Source organism: Rhinoderma darwinii, chromosome 4 (assembly GCF_050947455.1).
Source record: "Rhinoderma darwinii isolate aRhiDar2 chromosome 4, aRhiDar2.hap1, whole genome shotgun sequence".
NCBI lineage: Eukaryota > Metazoa > Chordata > Amphibia > Anura > Rhinodermatidae > Rhinoderma > Rhinoderma darwinii.
Genome location: NC_134690.1, coordinates 105,921,393 through 105,938,225, shown reverse-complemented (window position 1 = coordinate 105,938,225; position 16,833 = coordinate 105,921,393). Strand labels below are relative to the sequence as shown.

General features: G+C 40.6%; 1 protein-coding gene across 1 annotated transcript; it reads left to right on the top strand.

Moving 5' to 3' along the window:
- Positions 1-7,082: 7,082 nt before the first annotated feature.
- On the top strand, positions 7,083-9,091 carry LOC142760451 (uncharacterized). Its single transcript, XM_075863642.1, has 2 exons — positions 7,083-7,556; positions 8,440-9,091. Exons 1-2 carry the CDS (start codon positions 7,507-7,509, stop codon positions 9,089-9,091), a joined length of 702 nt encoding a protein of 233 aa, XP_075719757.1. The 5' UTR covers positions 7,083-7,506.
- The last annotated feature ends 7,742 nt before the right edge of the window (positions 9,092-16,833 follow it).

Here is a 16,833-nt window from a genome sequence, read left to right as displayed (position 1 = left end):
ATTCATCACGAACATTGGACACAGACACTGGAGATGTTACGGACACTAGACACGGACACTGGACACGTCACGGACACTTGAGCACGGATACTGGATAGTCATGAAGACAGGTTACAGGGCACTGGATATGGAACCTTTGCAGGCTAACACTGGGTTAGAACTAACATTGCTCAGGCACGGGGAAAAGAGGCAGGGTCACTTATAAGGGCCAGGGTGCACAGGGACAGGCTGGGGACAATTTTACTTTATATTTGGTACGAGCGCGGAAGCTCCCGACTGGAGAGACAGGGAGCGGAGGCAGAGAGCAGAGCGTGCCGGCATCCCTGGGAAGGGATATGCCGGCGGAGAGACATAGTCCTGCGGTCGCAGTTGCCGGTAAGAGGGGGATGCCAGAGGTCCGCGGCCACGGCCATTACAAAGACTTGCAGCAGATCATATGTATTCACATTTTCTAATATTAATGAAGAAAAGAATTTGGATATTTGCAGATCCATCCAGAGGGTCCTAGTTCTACTACGTTATTACAACACTACCTGGAGCTACATACAGGGGCAATGAGGATTAAAAAATATTGTTTCGTTATTCTAAATTTTTAATTTTGGAAATGTCTTTCATAACACATGTCCAATAATATCTTGACATAATAGCTATAATTATGTTTTGCTTTGTGGTTGAAATTAGCAATACTTCCTTCAGAATCAAGCATGTTTATAATATGTGTATCTAGAATAATCATATATTAATTTCCAAGTAGTATACGGAAATAGGAAAGTAGTAAAACTTTTCACTGAATAATACAAATTATTTATTAAATACATATAGTGTACAGATCCAATATTTCAACAACACAGCAGGGATTTTAACCAGAGCATCTGAGCAACAAACAGCAATTTTTATGACTTATTTAGACATTGGGGAATATTTGCTTAGTCATAACTATACAGTGTCTTTGTATTAAGGGTAGAAGTATTTATTAATATTTTATAACCTATACCGACAAATATTTGTGCTATTGGTACAAATGAATACCGATCTTATACCATTGTGGTCCTCATTTTCCATCATTTTTAAAGTGAACTTGCATGAATCTTCAGTTATTTCAAAGATAATGGCCTGCAAAATTTTATGTCAGTAGTGTGGTGTTTTTTTAGATGCCGTTCAACTAACCACCAGGTCGCATCATGCCCTAAAGCGTAGAGGAATAATTAACGAAGGTTCATTTCTCTTCTCCCTCCTCTCAGACTTTGAATGTACTATCACTGGTTGTATTCTCCCAGATAGCAATGGACCAAAGAGAGGCTAAAAGCAAAATAGACTGATTATTATAAAATGATAATTCTTATTATTAAATTATGCAAAATTCCCTTTATATGACGACTTAAATCCATATCTATTAGTGAAAGCAGATCTCCAATCTCCTATATTAACACCTTAATGTATAATCTCATACATGCACAATATGGAAAGACAGCCATTCGAAACCTACAATCCTGGCCGTTTAACCCCTTAAATGCTGCGGTCAATAGCAATTGCTGCATTTAAGTCGTTTGACAGAGGATGGGGGCTCCCTCTGTCCCCCTTTGGCGGCCTGCGACTGCCGGCCGCTGATGGTTGCCATGGCAGCCAGGGGATCCAACAGGCCTGCCCTGGCTAAATGCCTATTAGGTCGTGCCAGAGGCATAGCCTAATCGATTTTCTGTCAGTTGTACACTGACAGGCACTAATGCTTTATTATATAAAGTATATCAAAGCATTATTTCTGCGAAAGAGAGGTCCCCTAGTGGGACTAAAATATATGTAAAACAGTTAAATAAAGTTTTTTAAAAAAAAATTACAGTAAAAATTAAATAAACTAGAAGTTTATTTACTAGAAGTGTAAGAAAAAAAAATGGACCTATCATAACGACCCAAACAATAATGTTAACACATTAATTAAGCTACCGGGTGAAAAAAAAAAATACAAAAACATTAGCTAAAGTGCTTTTCTTTTCCATTCCCCCAAACAACAAAATAAAAGTTAATCAGTAAGTCCCATGCACCCCAGGATAGTACCAATGAAAACAACATCTCGTCCAGCAAAAAGCAAGCCCACATATGGCTACATCTACAGAAAAATCCAAAAGTTATGACCCTTGGAATGTGACGATGCGAAAACAAATTGTTTTTATTTAAAATACTTTTTATTGTGTAAAAGTAGTAAAACATAAAAAAAACTATACATATTTGGTATTGCCATAATTGTACTGACCCATAGAATAAAGGTAATATGTTATTTATGCTGCATAGTGAACGGTGTAAATTTAAATGCAAAAAACAATCCTGCAATAGCTGTTTGTTTTCAATTCCCTCCCCAAAAAAATAATAAAAGTTATTCAATATACTATGTTTTGTCAAAAAATTGTTCAATTGACAAATGCAACTTGTAACACAAAAAACAAGCCATCATATGGCTATGTCGAAGTGAAACTAAGAAAGCTATGACTCTTGGAAGGTGGGGAGGAAAAAACAAAAAAAATGCTTGGTAAATAAGGCCAAAATATGCCATGTCGTTAAGGGGTTAAAGAGCTGCCATGTTCTGCACTACTAAAGATGTTACTAAAGTATAATATATATACAAATGTGTCCTCCTTTAACTTATCTCTAGGACCCTTCTAAGATCTGTGACGGAGGCTCTGTAAAGTGCCTCCACCACAGATTCCAGACTTTTTGTTGGATTAAATAGCGCACAACATGCCGTGCTATTTTGTCTGCCATAATGACAGAAACCCAACGGAAACCCATTAAAGTCAATGAGCTCCGCTAAGATTAGTTGGTTTTCATCATGTGATGGATCTGGCACTTGCAGTGTTTTCGTTGGTCTGCCCCTATGACGGAGCAACTTAATGGAACCCAGAATGCAGTTGTAAAGACAGACTTAACCTGACATGTCCCGAGATGTGTGGTGCGAGATGATAAACAAACATGCAAAAAAACGTATACCACTGACAAATACCACTGAAAAAAGACACATGTCCATCAAGTTCAACCAAGAGACAGGAAAAGGGAAGGAAAACATTTCTACACATAGGTGCTAATATTTTTTTGTTCTAGGCAATTATCTAAGCCTTTTTTAAAGCCATCTACTGTCTCTGCTGTGACCAGCTCCTGCGGTAGGCTATTCCATAGATTCACAGTTCTCACAGTAAAGAAGGCTTGTCGCCTCTGCAGGTTGAACCTTTATTTTTCCAGTGGAGGGAATGCTCCCTTGTTTTTTTAGGGGGTTTTACATGGAACAGGATTTCACCATATTTTTTGCATGTGCCATTCATATATTTATATAAGTTAACCATGTCCCCCCTTAGTTGTCTTTTTTCAAGGCTAAGTAGGTTTAATTCTTTTAATCTTTCCTCATAACTTAGATTCTCCATGCCCCTTATTAGCTTTGTTGCTCTTCTTTGTATTTTTTCTAACTCCAGGGTATCTTTTCTATGAACTGGAGCCCAGAACTGAACTGCATACTCTAGATGAGGCCTCACTAATGCTTTGTACAGTGGTAATATTACATCCCTGTCCAGCGAGTCCATGCCTCTTTTAATACACGACAATATCTTGCTGGCCTTTGAAGCAGCTGATTGACATTGCATGCTGTTATTTAGTTTATGATTTACAAGTACACCCAGATGCTTCCCAACAAGTGAATCTCCCAGTGTAGCTCCCCCTAGGACATATGATGCATGCAGGTTGTTCATACCCAGGTGCATAACTTTACATTTATCTACATTAAACTTCATTTGCCAAGTGGACACCCAAACACTTAGTTTGTTTAAATCCGCTTGCAATTCACGAACATCTTCTATAGATTGAACATTACTACATAGCTTGGTGTCATCTGCAAAAATAGAAATAGTGCTATTAATCCCATCCTCTATTTCATTAATAAATAAGTTGAATAATAGTGGACCCAGCACGGTATCAGTTACCTACATTTAACTTGGCGCATGTGTTACCCTTATCTGCCATGCTATCATGCAGTGTAGACACTCATGTAAACGAAATCACATGAATCCATTAGCCCAACCCTTTTATTTAGTATTAGGTCCTGGAGGAATATTTCAGACAACCACTTTCCCCTGTGTGCAATGAGAAGTAAAATAAGTCAGAATTCATGGCACCGTCTGTTGGAAACGGATATAGTCATGCTAGTAGCTACTAGTTTAACGCTTCAGATTCTGGCATTTTATAAAATGTCAGCTTATCCTTGGAGATCCACTTCAAATAAACAAACATATGTGTCTTTTCCCAGCAGGAAAATATGTTGATGAAACTGTTATTTACCTCACTAGGTTTTAGCAGTGCGTCTCCTCGAACAGTCACAGCTCCAGCTGATGACCGCCTCTTTATCTGCTGCTATATTGAGCTGCGAACCTACTGGATTTGGCCATGACCCTCCTCCTCTGCATGGCCAGCAGTGCAAGGTTGCCAGGATTACCGGCGCTTCTGGATGACATCGGCCCTGGTGGCCTTTCTAAAGTGGACTCCGGCCTTCACTCCTCACCTGCAGATCAAGGTACATTCTTTGTCTATTATTCCTATTGCTAGTTGATTATGTTCCTGACGCTGACCCTTACAGTTGACCCTGACCTTGACCTCAGCCTTGTTTCTTGATTACACTCCTGTTTCGGCCATTGGATTTGTTGCTTGGATACTGGGGTTCTGCTCCTGGAATCGGTGACAATTCAGGAAAATGCAACGTGGGAATCCAACTGGGAAAGTCTATACCTTCTTGCAGGGATTAGGGGTAAAGAATGGTAAGACTCCGCACCTACGTCTAGCCAGCTCCAAATCTATTGCGGCTTAGAAGAAACACTTCTCTGGTGTGAAACATAACATTAAAGAGGCTCTATCACCAAATTATAAGTGGCCTATCTCCTACATAATCTGATCGGTGCTGTAATGTAGATAACAACAGTGGTTTTTATTTTGAAAAACTATCATTTTTGAGCAAGTTATGAGCAATTTTAGATTTATGCTAATTAGTTCTTAAAGGGAATGTGTTGCCAGAAAAACATGTTTTTTTTTTTTTAATTAAACATTTAGTGTGTAGGTGATTAAACATTGTTCAAATTTTTTTTATTTTTTTCACGAGTCAGGAAATATTATAAATTAGATTCTAATTTATAATATTTCCCATTGCTGGTCTCTAGATGGAGCTATTCCCAAAATTGCAGCATTGCAAAATTGGGTAAAAAGCCCTCGCTCTAGTGAGCTCTCAGCATCCCCCCCTCCTTTATCCTGGCTAGTGCCGGGATAAACGAGGGGTTTGAACGGTCTATCCTCCTACACTGTGTGTCGCCATTTTTTGAGCTAACACACAGTGTAGTAGGTTTACATACAGTAGTAAACGTACACAAACACGAACATACATTGAAATCTCTTACCTGCTCCTGCCGCCGCGGCTCCCTCCGGCCCGTCCGCTCCGTCTGCTGCCGCTGGTCCAAGTGCACAAGTCCGGAAGCCGCGACCGGAAGTAGTAATCTTACTGTCCGGCCGCGACTTCCGGTCCACAGGAAAATGGCGCCGGACGGCGCCAATTTCAAATTGGACTGTGTGGGAGCGGCGCATGCGCAGTTCCCACACAGACGGCGTACACAGAAGTGGATGGGACGGGAGCCGTTCGCAGTCCCTATGGGACTGTGGCTGCCGTATTCCATGTCTGTATGTGTCGTTAATCGACACATACAGAAATGAAACAAAAAATGGCAGCCCCCATAGGGAAGAAAAAGTGTAAAAATAAGAAAAAGTAAAACACAAACACACAAATAAATATAAACGTTTTTAATAAAGCACTAACATCTTTAACATATGAAAAAAAAATTTGTGATGACACTGTTCCTTTAATGACCAACTGGGCGTATTGTTACTTTTTACCAACTGGGCGTTGTACAGAGGAGTGTGTGACGCTGATCAATCAGTGACCAATCATCGTCAGGCACTTCTCATTGATCCAGCCCATTATTACAGTGTGATTGTGCAGTGAAAGAAGCTGGGTTGGAACAATGAGAAGTGTATGACGCTGATTGGTCAGCGTCATACACTCCTCTGTACAACGCCCACTTGGTCAAAAGTAAAAACATGCTCAGTTAGTCATTAAGAACTAATTAGCATAAATCTGGCACTTATAATCTGGTGACAGAGCCTCTTCAACAGGAGAACCACAACATAAAAAATATATTATCTTTTTTTTAACCATATTGGAATAAATTCAGATACATCAGTGAACTAATATTTGCAGGTTAAGGCCTCATGCACACGACCGTGTTTTTGCGTCCGCAATTCAACCGCAAATCCACGGGTAAATTGCGGACCCATTCATTTCTATGGGCCCATACACACTATCCGTGTTTTCACGGCTCTCCGCATGTCCGCACATCCGTGCCGCAGAAACTACGGACATGTCCTATTATGGGCCGCAAATGCGGTGCGGACATGCCAATAGAAGTCAATGGGCCCGTGGAAATTGCGGATACACCGCCGTGTGTCATCCGCAGTTTGCGGATTGTCCGGAAGTGTTGCTAGGCGTCGACCGGGAATGACTTCTGTCGTCGTGAAGTCTGGAGAGAGTGCATGAGAGCAGCAGAGAGCAGCAGAGAGCAGCAGAGAGCAGCATGGCTTCAATAAACGTAGAGAAACTAATCATCCTGGTCCAGCACAAGCCCTGTCTGTGGAATAAGCGGGTGGAAGATTATGCAGACAGGAATATGAAAGATCTTGCCTGGCAGGAGGTCTGCAGTGAGGTGCATCCTGAGTGGGAGAAGGCAACTAAAGTGCAAAAGAAGCGCATGGGTAAGTTTCACAACTTGATGCTGTTTCTGAGTACTCCTGTCATGTCATAATGACATGCCTGACGTTTTGATTGTTGGCAGTTGGATCACCCACCAATCGCTGAAATGAAGCTGCAGAAGTGCACGTGAGATTGTGGGGGTCTCATGGCTCTGAACAGCACCGATCAAAACGTGACATGTCACTATGAGGGTATGTTCCCACACACTAATTACGTACGTAATTCTGTGGTGTTTGAGCTCTATTACGCACGCTAAATACGCCGCAATAGCGTTGACAATACGCAATAGCGTTGACAATGCCTTTACGGCTGAAATTACGGGTGATGTTTTCTCCTGAAACCAGCAACGTCATTTCAGCCGTTACGGACGCTGTCGTGTGTGCACATGGAAAACGTGGCAAGTCTGCTGTAGTTTCTGCAACGTTGGAATTACCTGTCAAATATGCAAATGTAGGTGCAGATTTGTTGCGTAAACAACAAAAATTTGCAGCATCATTTTCAGATAATAAACAACATTTCATAATCTCTAGTAATGTACTCTTCTAAAATGTTGATCTGTGATTGGTTTATTTTATATCATAGTCGAAAACGTCAAAACACGCTGGAACACGTGCCGAGACCAATTCAAGCGTGAGATTAATGACAAGGGGAAGAGCGGAGACGGACGTCTGAAAAAAAAGCCGTACATGTACACCAAACAGCTTTCGTTTCTTCTTGATGTAATGCAGGTTGGCCCGTAAGTATTGCTTATATACTTTGATCATTGTAGTCTGGCCATGTAGCCAGTCGTGTCAGTACCGCTGTAGCAGCCGTAGCGACTGCTACGGGGACCGCGGCATGAGGGGACTCCACCATGTCCCGAGGCTCCGCTAGCAGCCGCTATGACGGCTACAGCGGGACGCAACTGAACACTACGGCTGAGCAGGGAGGTATCTCCCCGCTCTGACATTAAACAACAGACATGTATCCCCTAACCACTGAATAGGGGATACATGTGTGATCGCTGGCATTGACAGGGAGAACGGGGGACAGAAAGTACCCTGAACTTCTCCATCCCAAACCTCGTACTTTCGCCACCTCCGTCAAAATGAATGGAGCCAAAGTCGTGCTTGTGCGCATACATAACCAGCGCTCCTTTCAATTTTTGGCAGATGTGCAGACGGCAGAACTTAAGCGAACTTTCAGTCCCCCCTTCACCCTATCGCTGCCAGCGATAAGGCATGTATTTGTAGGACACACTATAGGTGGCATTTGTCCGTGGGGCGGGGAGGTGGGCCTGTATGGCGTTAGCGGCATACAGCCCCCTCACTAGATAACGCCGTACAGTCCCCCTATAGATAACGCCATATAGTACCCCGGTAGATAATGCCATACAGTGTACAGTGTGGGGCTGTATGGCGTTATCTACAGGGGTGGGGGCAGGAAAAAAGGCACTATCTACAAGGGGGGGTGACACCCAGTGGAGGGATGGCCCCAGTTAAAACTTTGCTATGCGGCCCTGTCTTTCCTAGTTAGGGCTCTGCATGTAGTGATGCATACATAGTTTATTTGCCCAGCTGTAGACATGACGTTAAATTACTACAAAAATTCCCTAACATTATGTTTTCATTTTCAAACAGAACCAAGGATAATCTGGAGGAAGAAGAAGACTCTGATGTGACTCAAATTGAAGAGCCTGACGTAGCTTTGGGGGCTGGTAGGTCCACTTCCACTCCTGTGACAGCAGAACCAACAACAGAGGATAATCCAGTGTGTGCCGCGGACGAAGAAATTCTACCCCGAGGTAAACGTCGACGTTCTGCCAAAGGTCCAACACGTACAGAGCCAAGGCAGGAAGTCGACTTGCGCGTATTAGAGCACTTGGAGAGAAGAGCTACAGAAACGGAAGAGGGCACCTTCTGTCGCGCTCTCTCTAATATTCTTAAAAGAGTGCCAATTTCCAGACAGATAAGGTGCCAAACAGCACTAATGGAAGTCGTGGAAATATTTGCGACACATCCGGACCCACGTGCAATGCATCAGGCCATCGAGTTTCATCGACGGGGTTGTGATGCAAGCACCTACAACTCTGTCCCTCCAGCACCTGCAGCAACCGCGCAAGGCATCCAGCATCCGTCATATGTAGACTCAATGCCGCTATTCAGTCACGATCGTTCAGTTTATGGCATGCCAGGACCTTCTCAGCAACAGTATGGGCAAATGCAGCAGGGGGAGGCAGTTCCACGACCACATCATGAACCTGCACCTTCGCAATCATTTTACAATTTATAATTTAGTTATATAACATAGTTTTGGTAATGTTTGTTGACACTATTTTATGCAAGAAATAAAATACGTTTCTAGTTAAATTATGTGTTTGTCTTTATTATTATTGAAAAACATAATGAGGTATTGGTCTGCATTTCTGCCAAATGAAAATAATCGTTTTTTTTTTTTTTAATCAAGAATTAAAAAAAAAAAAACAGAAATACATTAGCTCGCAACCCGCGTCAAGGGTCCTCATTCTCTTGCGAGTCCCTACTCTACCTACTACTGCAACTTTAACTACTAACATTTGTAACATAAACCGGAAATACAACAGTCCCTCTCACATTTTAATTTGGCAGACAAAGCACATCCCTTTGCCAAGGAACGGCTCCCTCAGGTGATACAAAATAGTCTGTATACAAATTACGGGCTGCCAGTCCAGACACTCCAGGTCTTCTATGTGGTGTGTAGTCCAAAGGGATGTAATTCGTAGAGAAATGGTTCAGCTCTGCGTCCACTGCCGACTCATGAATCCTCAGAAAATTGTGGAGGACAACACAGGCTTGGATAACCTTTGTCACATTTTCAGGATTCAACTGAATGGAGCTCTGGAACACACGCCACTTGCTGCTTAGAATTCCGAAGGCGCACTCCACATACCGTCTTGCACGTGTAAGGCGGTAGTTAAAAATGCGCCTCTGTTCATCTAAGCCACGCCTAGGGAATGGACGCATCAGGTGAGGGGACAGTCCGAAACCTTCATCACCCACAATGACAAAGGGTGCTGGTGGTCCTGTAGATCCTGGAAGCTGTCTAGGTTCCGGAAGGTCGAGCTGGTTAGATGCTAGCCGTTCACCCATTCTGGAAGCCCTGAAGATGCCAGCATCCGCAGAGCTTCCATAGGCCCCAATATCGACAATTATAAACCGATAGTCACTGTCAGCCAAGGCCAACAGCACCACCGAGAAAAACTGCTTATAATTAAAATATTGAGACCCTGAGTGAGCAGGCTTTTTTACGCGGATGTGCTTACCATCCAGCGCACCAACACAGTTGGGAAACTGTGCTGATTGGAAGAAGCCATCGGCAATCCGAATCCAGTCCTCTGGCTTGGGCTTTGGCATAACTGCTGCTCGAAGTTGCTGCCAGATGACTTCGCAGGTAAGCTTGACAATCTTGGAAATAGTGGAGCACCCCAGCAGAAACTGGAAATGTAGGGAGGCAAAGGAGTTGCCGGTAGCAAGAAATCTGTAAAAAAAACAAAAACATATATATCAAAATATGCACAGACAGGAAAAATATCTGCAGCACGGTGGCAAGGCGTCAATATGACCAGGGGACAACTATACTAATATTGTTTGCAGGGTAGAGACATGTCGTAGAAGGGGATTTAGGTTTTCTTACCTCAGAGTGACGATCAGGCGTTCCTCTGGAGAAATGCAACGTCTCATGGTGGTGTCCTGGAAGATCAGTCCAGGACGAAGGTCCGCCAGCAGACGATCAAAACTTTGAACGGACATACGGCAGTAGCTGAGGAACTTGTCCGGGTGCTGCCGCAGGTCAGAGTACAGCATGTTGAAATGCCCCTTCCTAAGCCGTTGTGAGATAATGGGGTGAACCCAATATCTCCTCCTCCTCCTCGGTTCTTCGTCCAGCATTGGTGGTTGCTGTCCAAATCGCCTGGAGAGGAGCCAGTGCAGGAGTACATCATCCACATCATCAGAAGACATGTTCGCAGTGAGTAAAACTGTCAAAAACCACAGCTATATCAGCAGCGCAATCTCACTGAACTCGCACAAAGCAAAGATCAGGGAAAATGCAGCAGGAAATGGCTCCAGAGCGATCATGTGACCTTAAAGGGGGTTTGACCAAGCTTTTGGCATCCTCTTTCAAAGTCCCTTTTTTTTTTTTTTTTTTTTTTTTTTTTTTCATCCGCATTTTTGCGGATTACATACGGATGAACTGCGGACTACATACGGATGAACTGCGGATGACATTCCACGGAACACGGTCCTGGAATTTGCGGACCAGAATAACACCACGGTCGTGTGCATGAGGCCTAACTGACCCATCTATGTGTTAAGAATGATTATGTTTTTATGTGAACATGAAACATGTAAATGTTTTTTATCCAGTATTTTAGATTTTCATGTAGATTATCTAAATATAAAAAAAATTGTGTTTTTACACAATAAAATTAAAATACTTCAAATTTGACAAATCACTAAAATTGCACTAGTAAAATCCAATGTCTCAGCTCAAAGTCTCTACACATGAGATCACAGTCGGTTGAAACTGCCGGCAGAGTTGGTTGATGATCTAAAGTGTATGGGGGAATCCCGACAGAAAAATATTCATGTTTATTGGATTTCAGCATGTCTTATATTTTGTTTCCCCAGAAAATAAGTCGCTGCCAGTAGTCTCTGTCATCGGCTTATTACCCTTTCCACCATTAAAATAAACATGATTTCTTGGCCCATCCAACTGCCCATGTTTATCAGGGGTCAAGAGAGAAAGCTGGCTATTGCTAACAGCTATCTAATGTATAGCTATAAAAAAACAGGAATGCCAATTGATACAGCACAGGGGCTCTTTGTAGCACTGTTGCTCTGCAAGGACAACATCTCCATGTAGTTTATATGTTCTCCGTGTGTTTTTGTGGGTTTACTCTGGGTACTTGTATTTGCTCTCACACTCCAAAAACATATGGATAAGTTAACTGGCTTCCTATGAAATTGGCCTTAGTGTGTCTGTCTATATGTGTTTGAGATATGGAATTTTGTTTGTGAGGATGGGCACGGATGTGAAAGATGACAATCTCTGTATAGCGCTGCAAAATATGTTGGCGCTATATAAGCAATAAGAAATAAATAAGTAAATAGTGCATGACAGTGTCTTGCCATTTGCAGGAGGGGTCCTAAAGAAACTCTAGTACCTCTTTAAACTGGCAGGTCTTTCTTTAGAACTATACCTTTTAATATATCACTTTAGAACTATACCTTTGCAATTTACCATATTTAGATTTTACTAGTTATTTATAGGAGACAACAGAATTGACTATTATTAACCTGTGTGGCTTTATTTGCTTGTTAATACAGCAACATAATAAGTATTTGATTTAATTTAGACTGACGGCTTTGGCTAATGATCTAATTTTGTTGCTTACATGCAGTATGTTGTTCTGTCAACCACAGGTCGTCTCTGACTTATAACTTGATTCTGTGAAATAGAAACTCAACAGCACATTTAAGTATTGCTACTTTACATCAAATTATTAAATCTATTAGGTAAATTGATGTGCCATTTACATCGAAATTAATAAAATGCAACATCCATACATTTTTTCGAAATAATCTCACGGTGTTGTAAAACACAAAAATCTATTGGTGTACTGTAAGAATACAAAGTTAATTAGCTTTTGCATCATAATTCAGTACATCATAAAGCAAGAATAGATTATTTTATGTTCTATGAAGTTTTCTCGGAGAAAATAAAGTTAAATCTTTCCTGTAACCAGCAGCTTAATTTTCATTAGGCCAGCTATTCGATAATTAGTCGTGCTCCATAAATCAAGTCTTCAAGTCTCCTCCAGGTTTCTTAATTGAAAATTATTGTTTCTTGGTTCTTTTGTTAAGAGTGCAGTAAGTCTAGGAGTGATAGATGCTGTAGCCAGCACAACAGTTTGAAACAGTCACAACTTGATAGATCATTGCCCTAAAGGTTCCCGTAATGGTGGGTAGGCACAGAATTTTAAATTTAAGGTTTGCTTTTTTTTTTTTCTTAACCAACTTTTTTTTCTTGCTTTTTTCCAAGTTATCACTACTTTTAACATTCTTGTGTTGTAAAGTCTGATCAATACAATAACTGGAAGTATATAACTATACAAAGAAGTCCCCTGTGTATACTCACAGAAGTAATATTTAGTCTTTAAGTCATCTCATGTAGCTGTGTTAATTTTCCTTACAACGTTCTTTGTTTGACACTTTTAAGCAGTTAAATAAATGCATTTAGACATTTAACAGCCAATATGAAAAAAAACAAAAAAAGAAATACCAACAGATGGCCCTTATACGTTGCCCCTAGACATAAAACAATCTATTTCTGTTTCATTGCCCCCATGACAAAGTCAGAGCTATGGCAAATTATAAAAGAAAATATTGCCTTTTTACAAATTGTTGTCTGCCCATAATTTTTCTTCTGCTAGACCAATGCACTTTGAAGAGTAGATTGTCCATGTTTACTATGCCTTAGTTAGCGATAGCCACAGGGTTATCCACTATTCAAGCCTTGTTTCCTAGTGACCCGGCAGTCAAGATCTGATGAGAGGCTCAGCAGGGAGCATTGTGTAATGCACCATAAATTTCAATGTGAGAATCAATAGATAATAAAAATCATAGCAAAAGAGTTTACTTGAAAGATCGCCACTCAAGTCAATACCTTTCCCAATATTACTGTTTAAAGAAATACAACAAAGCGAAGAGAATGGTATAAAACATTCATACGTATGTGAACCAATTACAAGTATGATTTTCTTTAGGTTACGAGATGTATTAATCTGTTGTCTACTCTAGTGGAAAAACCTGCACAGTGGCTGGAAACCAAATGACGGAATTGTTTTAGCCAATGAACCTGTCATAACCAATACATATTGTGAAATTGTGTGGCAGGAATTACACCGAGGTAAATGATGCCTCAGTCAAACTGATCTTGAAGATTACTAGGCCAGACCATATTTATTGTATTTATAGTTTTTTTAAACGAACTGACTGAAACAGAGATGTATTTGATGTGGACTAAAATCACAGGGATACAGGCAATTGCAAGGAGGTTTTTTTTGTTTTTCTGAGGTAATGCAGACGTAAAGATTTCATGCTAAATGAGGCCTTGTGTTGTGTTTAGTGTCAGGGATGATAATAGAAAAGAAGCTGAACAATGGAATAAAATTACATTTAGATCTATATACAGTATATGTAATGAAATCAGATAAACATCGGATCCATTTGATCAATGTAGCTACTGACAATGAGCTGCTCAACATGTTAAGTCACAATCCTCAGCACCAACAATCTAAACAGAAATCTCGATTCTCCAAACTCACGTTATCCCCAGTACTAACAAAAGAGTAATAGCTTACGTTTCTCACTGGACCTCACTTATATACTTTGGGTTTTCTTTTATCATTTTAGTGGCCAGTTTATTATGACAAGTAGGACAGTTAATGCATTATACAGACAGTGCTGATGTCAGATCACGGCTATGTATGAGAAGGTGAAAGTATCGAGCAACTGCCAGTGTTTAGTACAAGACACGATGGGTAAACGACGTGATGTCACAAACTGTGAATATAGGATGATTGTGGTGGAGCTCTGGTTCAAATATAAGCAAAATTGCTCCAGAGCAGCAATTGTTAAAGGGTGACTAAACGTTCAAGAAATTTCTGACATGTCATAGTGACATGTCAGAAGTTTTGAGCGCTGAGACCCCCACCGATCGCTAAAATGAAGCAGCAGCAGCGCTCGTGTGAGCGCTGAGCCACTTGCTTTCTGTTTGGCTTTTCTCGTTGTACGTACTCAATAGAAAGTCTATGAGCCCATACACCACTACATCGGCTTTCCGTGAAAAGCCAAACAGATACAAAGCGGCTCAGTACTCACACGAGTGCTTTTGCTGCTTTGTTTTAGCGATTGGTGGGGGTCTCAGTGCTCGGACCCCCAGCGATGAAAACTTCTAACATGTCACTATGACATGTCAGACGTTTGTTGAACGTTAAGTTACCCTTTAACAGTTTCAGCAGGTGGACCATAAAACAAAAAAAAGGGACTGAGCTCAATGTGTGTAATAAGCGGTTATTGATGCTATGGCTGAGCGGAGGGTGGATAGACTACTTTGTCGAATAACATAGGGATAAAGTGAAATCTTAGTCTCTCAATATATAATATGCCCTATATTACAACGTATGGGGACGGACATAAAGTGCTCTTTATAAACTGAGTGTATATTGGTTAATTCACTCTTAGAAAAACAGTTAAAAGCACTATTTTCTGTACTAATGTTCAATGTGAGTTTCTCTGTACAGAGATGTGGTCTCCACAAGTGCTGCAATGTTAGGAAATATCCTTGAGTCATGAAAAAGGGATGCGAGCGGCAGGACATCCTGTTGCTGGTAGTTGGGAGTTTTTGCAAATCTGTACCACCTATTTGGGGGGTGTACTGATTCCAGTTTCAGAACAAGAGGAGTAGTAATAAACTTCTCGCTGAGAAGTAGGAAAAAAGCAGAGATCAAGAATATGAAGTTTCTTGTGACTATACTACATTGGGGTGTTCGCTTGCAGTTTTCTGTCATTATAGGCAAGCATCTATAAGACTTATAGCAGCTCTTTAGTTTTCCTGGAATTCGGTACAGGTAAGTGACCACTGAGTTACCTGTGACTGCCACTAGAGCTACAGAGGTACGATGGTAAAGAGAAGCTAGAGAGAGTGCTCTGCACAACGCAGTCAGTGATCTTAATGCTAATCATTACCTCCCAATCGTTCCATTCAAATTTTCATAAAAGTGGGCGGAGGTTTTGAGGGCTTTCCTGGGCAGATCAAGGAAGGGCTTAAAGGTGTCCTGCAAATGGGGGTTCAAATGCTAGGTATGCTAATCTGTTAGGTGGCCTACAAGTAGAGGTAACTCTAAAATCTATCTATCTATCTATCTATCTATCTATCTATCTATCTATCTATCTATCTATCTATCTAATATCTATCTATCTATCTATCTATCTATCTATCTATCTATCTATCTATCTATCTATCTATCTATCTATCTATCTATCTATCTATCTATCTATCTATCTATCATCTTTTTATGTATCTGCCAGCATTGCAATGTAGTATTAAAGATGATTGCTAATGTAACGCTGCCTCTAAACAGCACCAAGCATTTTCCATATTTAATGTCTATCTATCTGTGTCTAACTAATTATGAATAATTCATTTCCGAGTGATCATACCAATTACTGACAAGTCTAAATGCACAAAATGTACATACAAAATAATCCCTATCAGTAGTGGTATTGGTTAATGTGAAAGTTTCTCATCTGATATTTCCATTTGCAATACAAACGCTTCTATGTTCCAATTTGAAAATGAAGATATGAACTATGATCGCAGTGAGGGAGATGTCCAATGTCAGTGGTTTGAAAAATTGCTATATGTAAACAGGCCTTTAGTCACCAATAGGCAAACACAACAAAAAATGGGATTAGTACTACGCATAGGACATTGATGCACAGTATTGATGCTTATACACTTTCTATGTATAATTATTTTTTATATCTCTTAAACAACAAACTACAACAATGGTTTTACTCTATATCTGTACTAAACGTAATGGATAAAGGTTTAATGACGTATTAGTAATAATTTTTTTCAGTTTCAAAATGGTATCCTTATATGTGTGAATACGTTTTTTCATGACTGACAAATGCAACTTGTCTCTTGAAATCGCCATTACTTCCCAGTCGACTTTCTCAAATAAAACATGTTTAAATGGAATCTGTCAACTTGGTCTAAAATTGAAAGGTTGACCTTCAAGAGCCAAGTTTATGCCCTAGAGGCACATATTATTCAATATATCCAAATCAATATTTGATGGCTATAGTTATTGAATGATTTATCACCTATATAAAAGATATTGTTTTTCTTTTCCCTTCACAAGTAATAATACTGAGCAGTGTTGAATGGACCGGCTTATACCATTCATCAGAGGGGAAACTAAAACT

Bases quoted from the DNA above. Each gene is read 5' to 3' on its own strand.
- LOC142760451 (XM_075863642.1), top strand. From the start codon at position 7,507: ATGTACACCAAACAGCTTTCGTTTCTTCTTGATGTAATGCAGGTTGGC. The intron at 7,557-8,439 runs GTAAGTATTGCT...ATTTTCAAACAG, and splicing joins GATGTAATGCAGGTTGGCCC to AACCAAGGATAATCTGGAGG.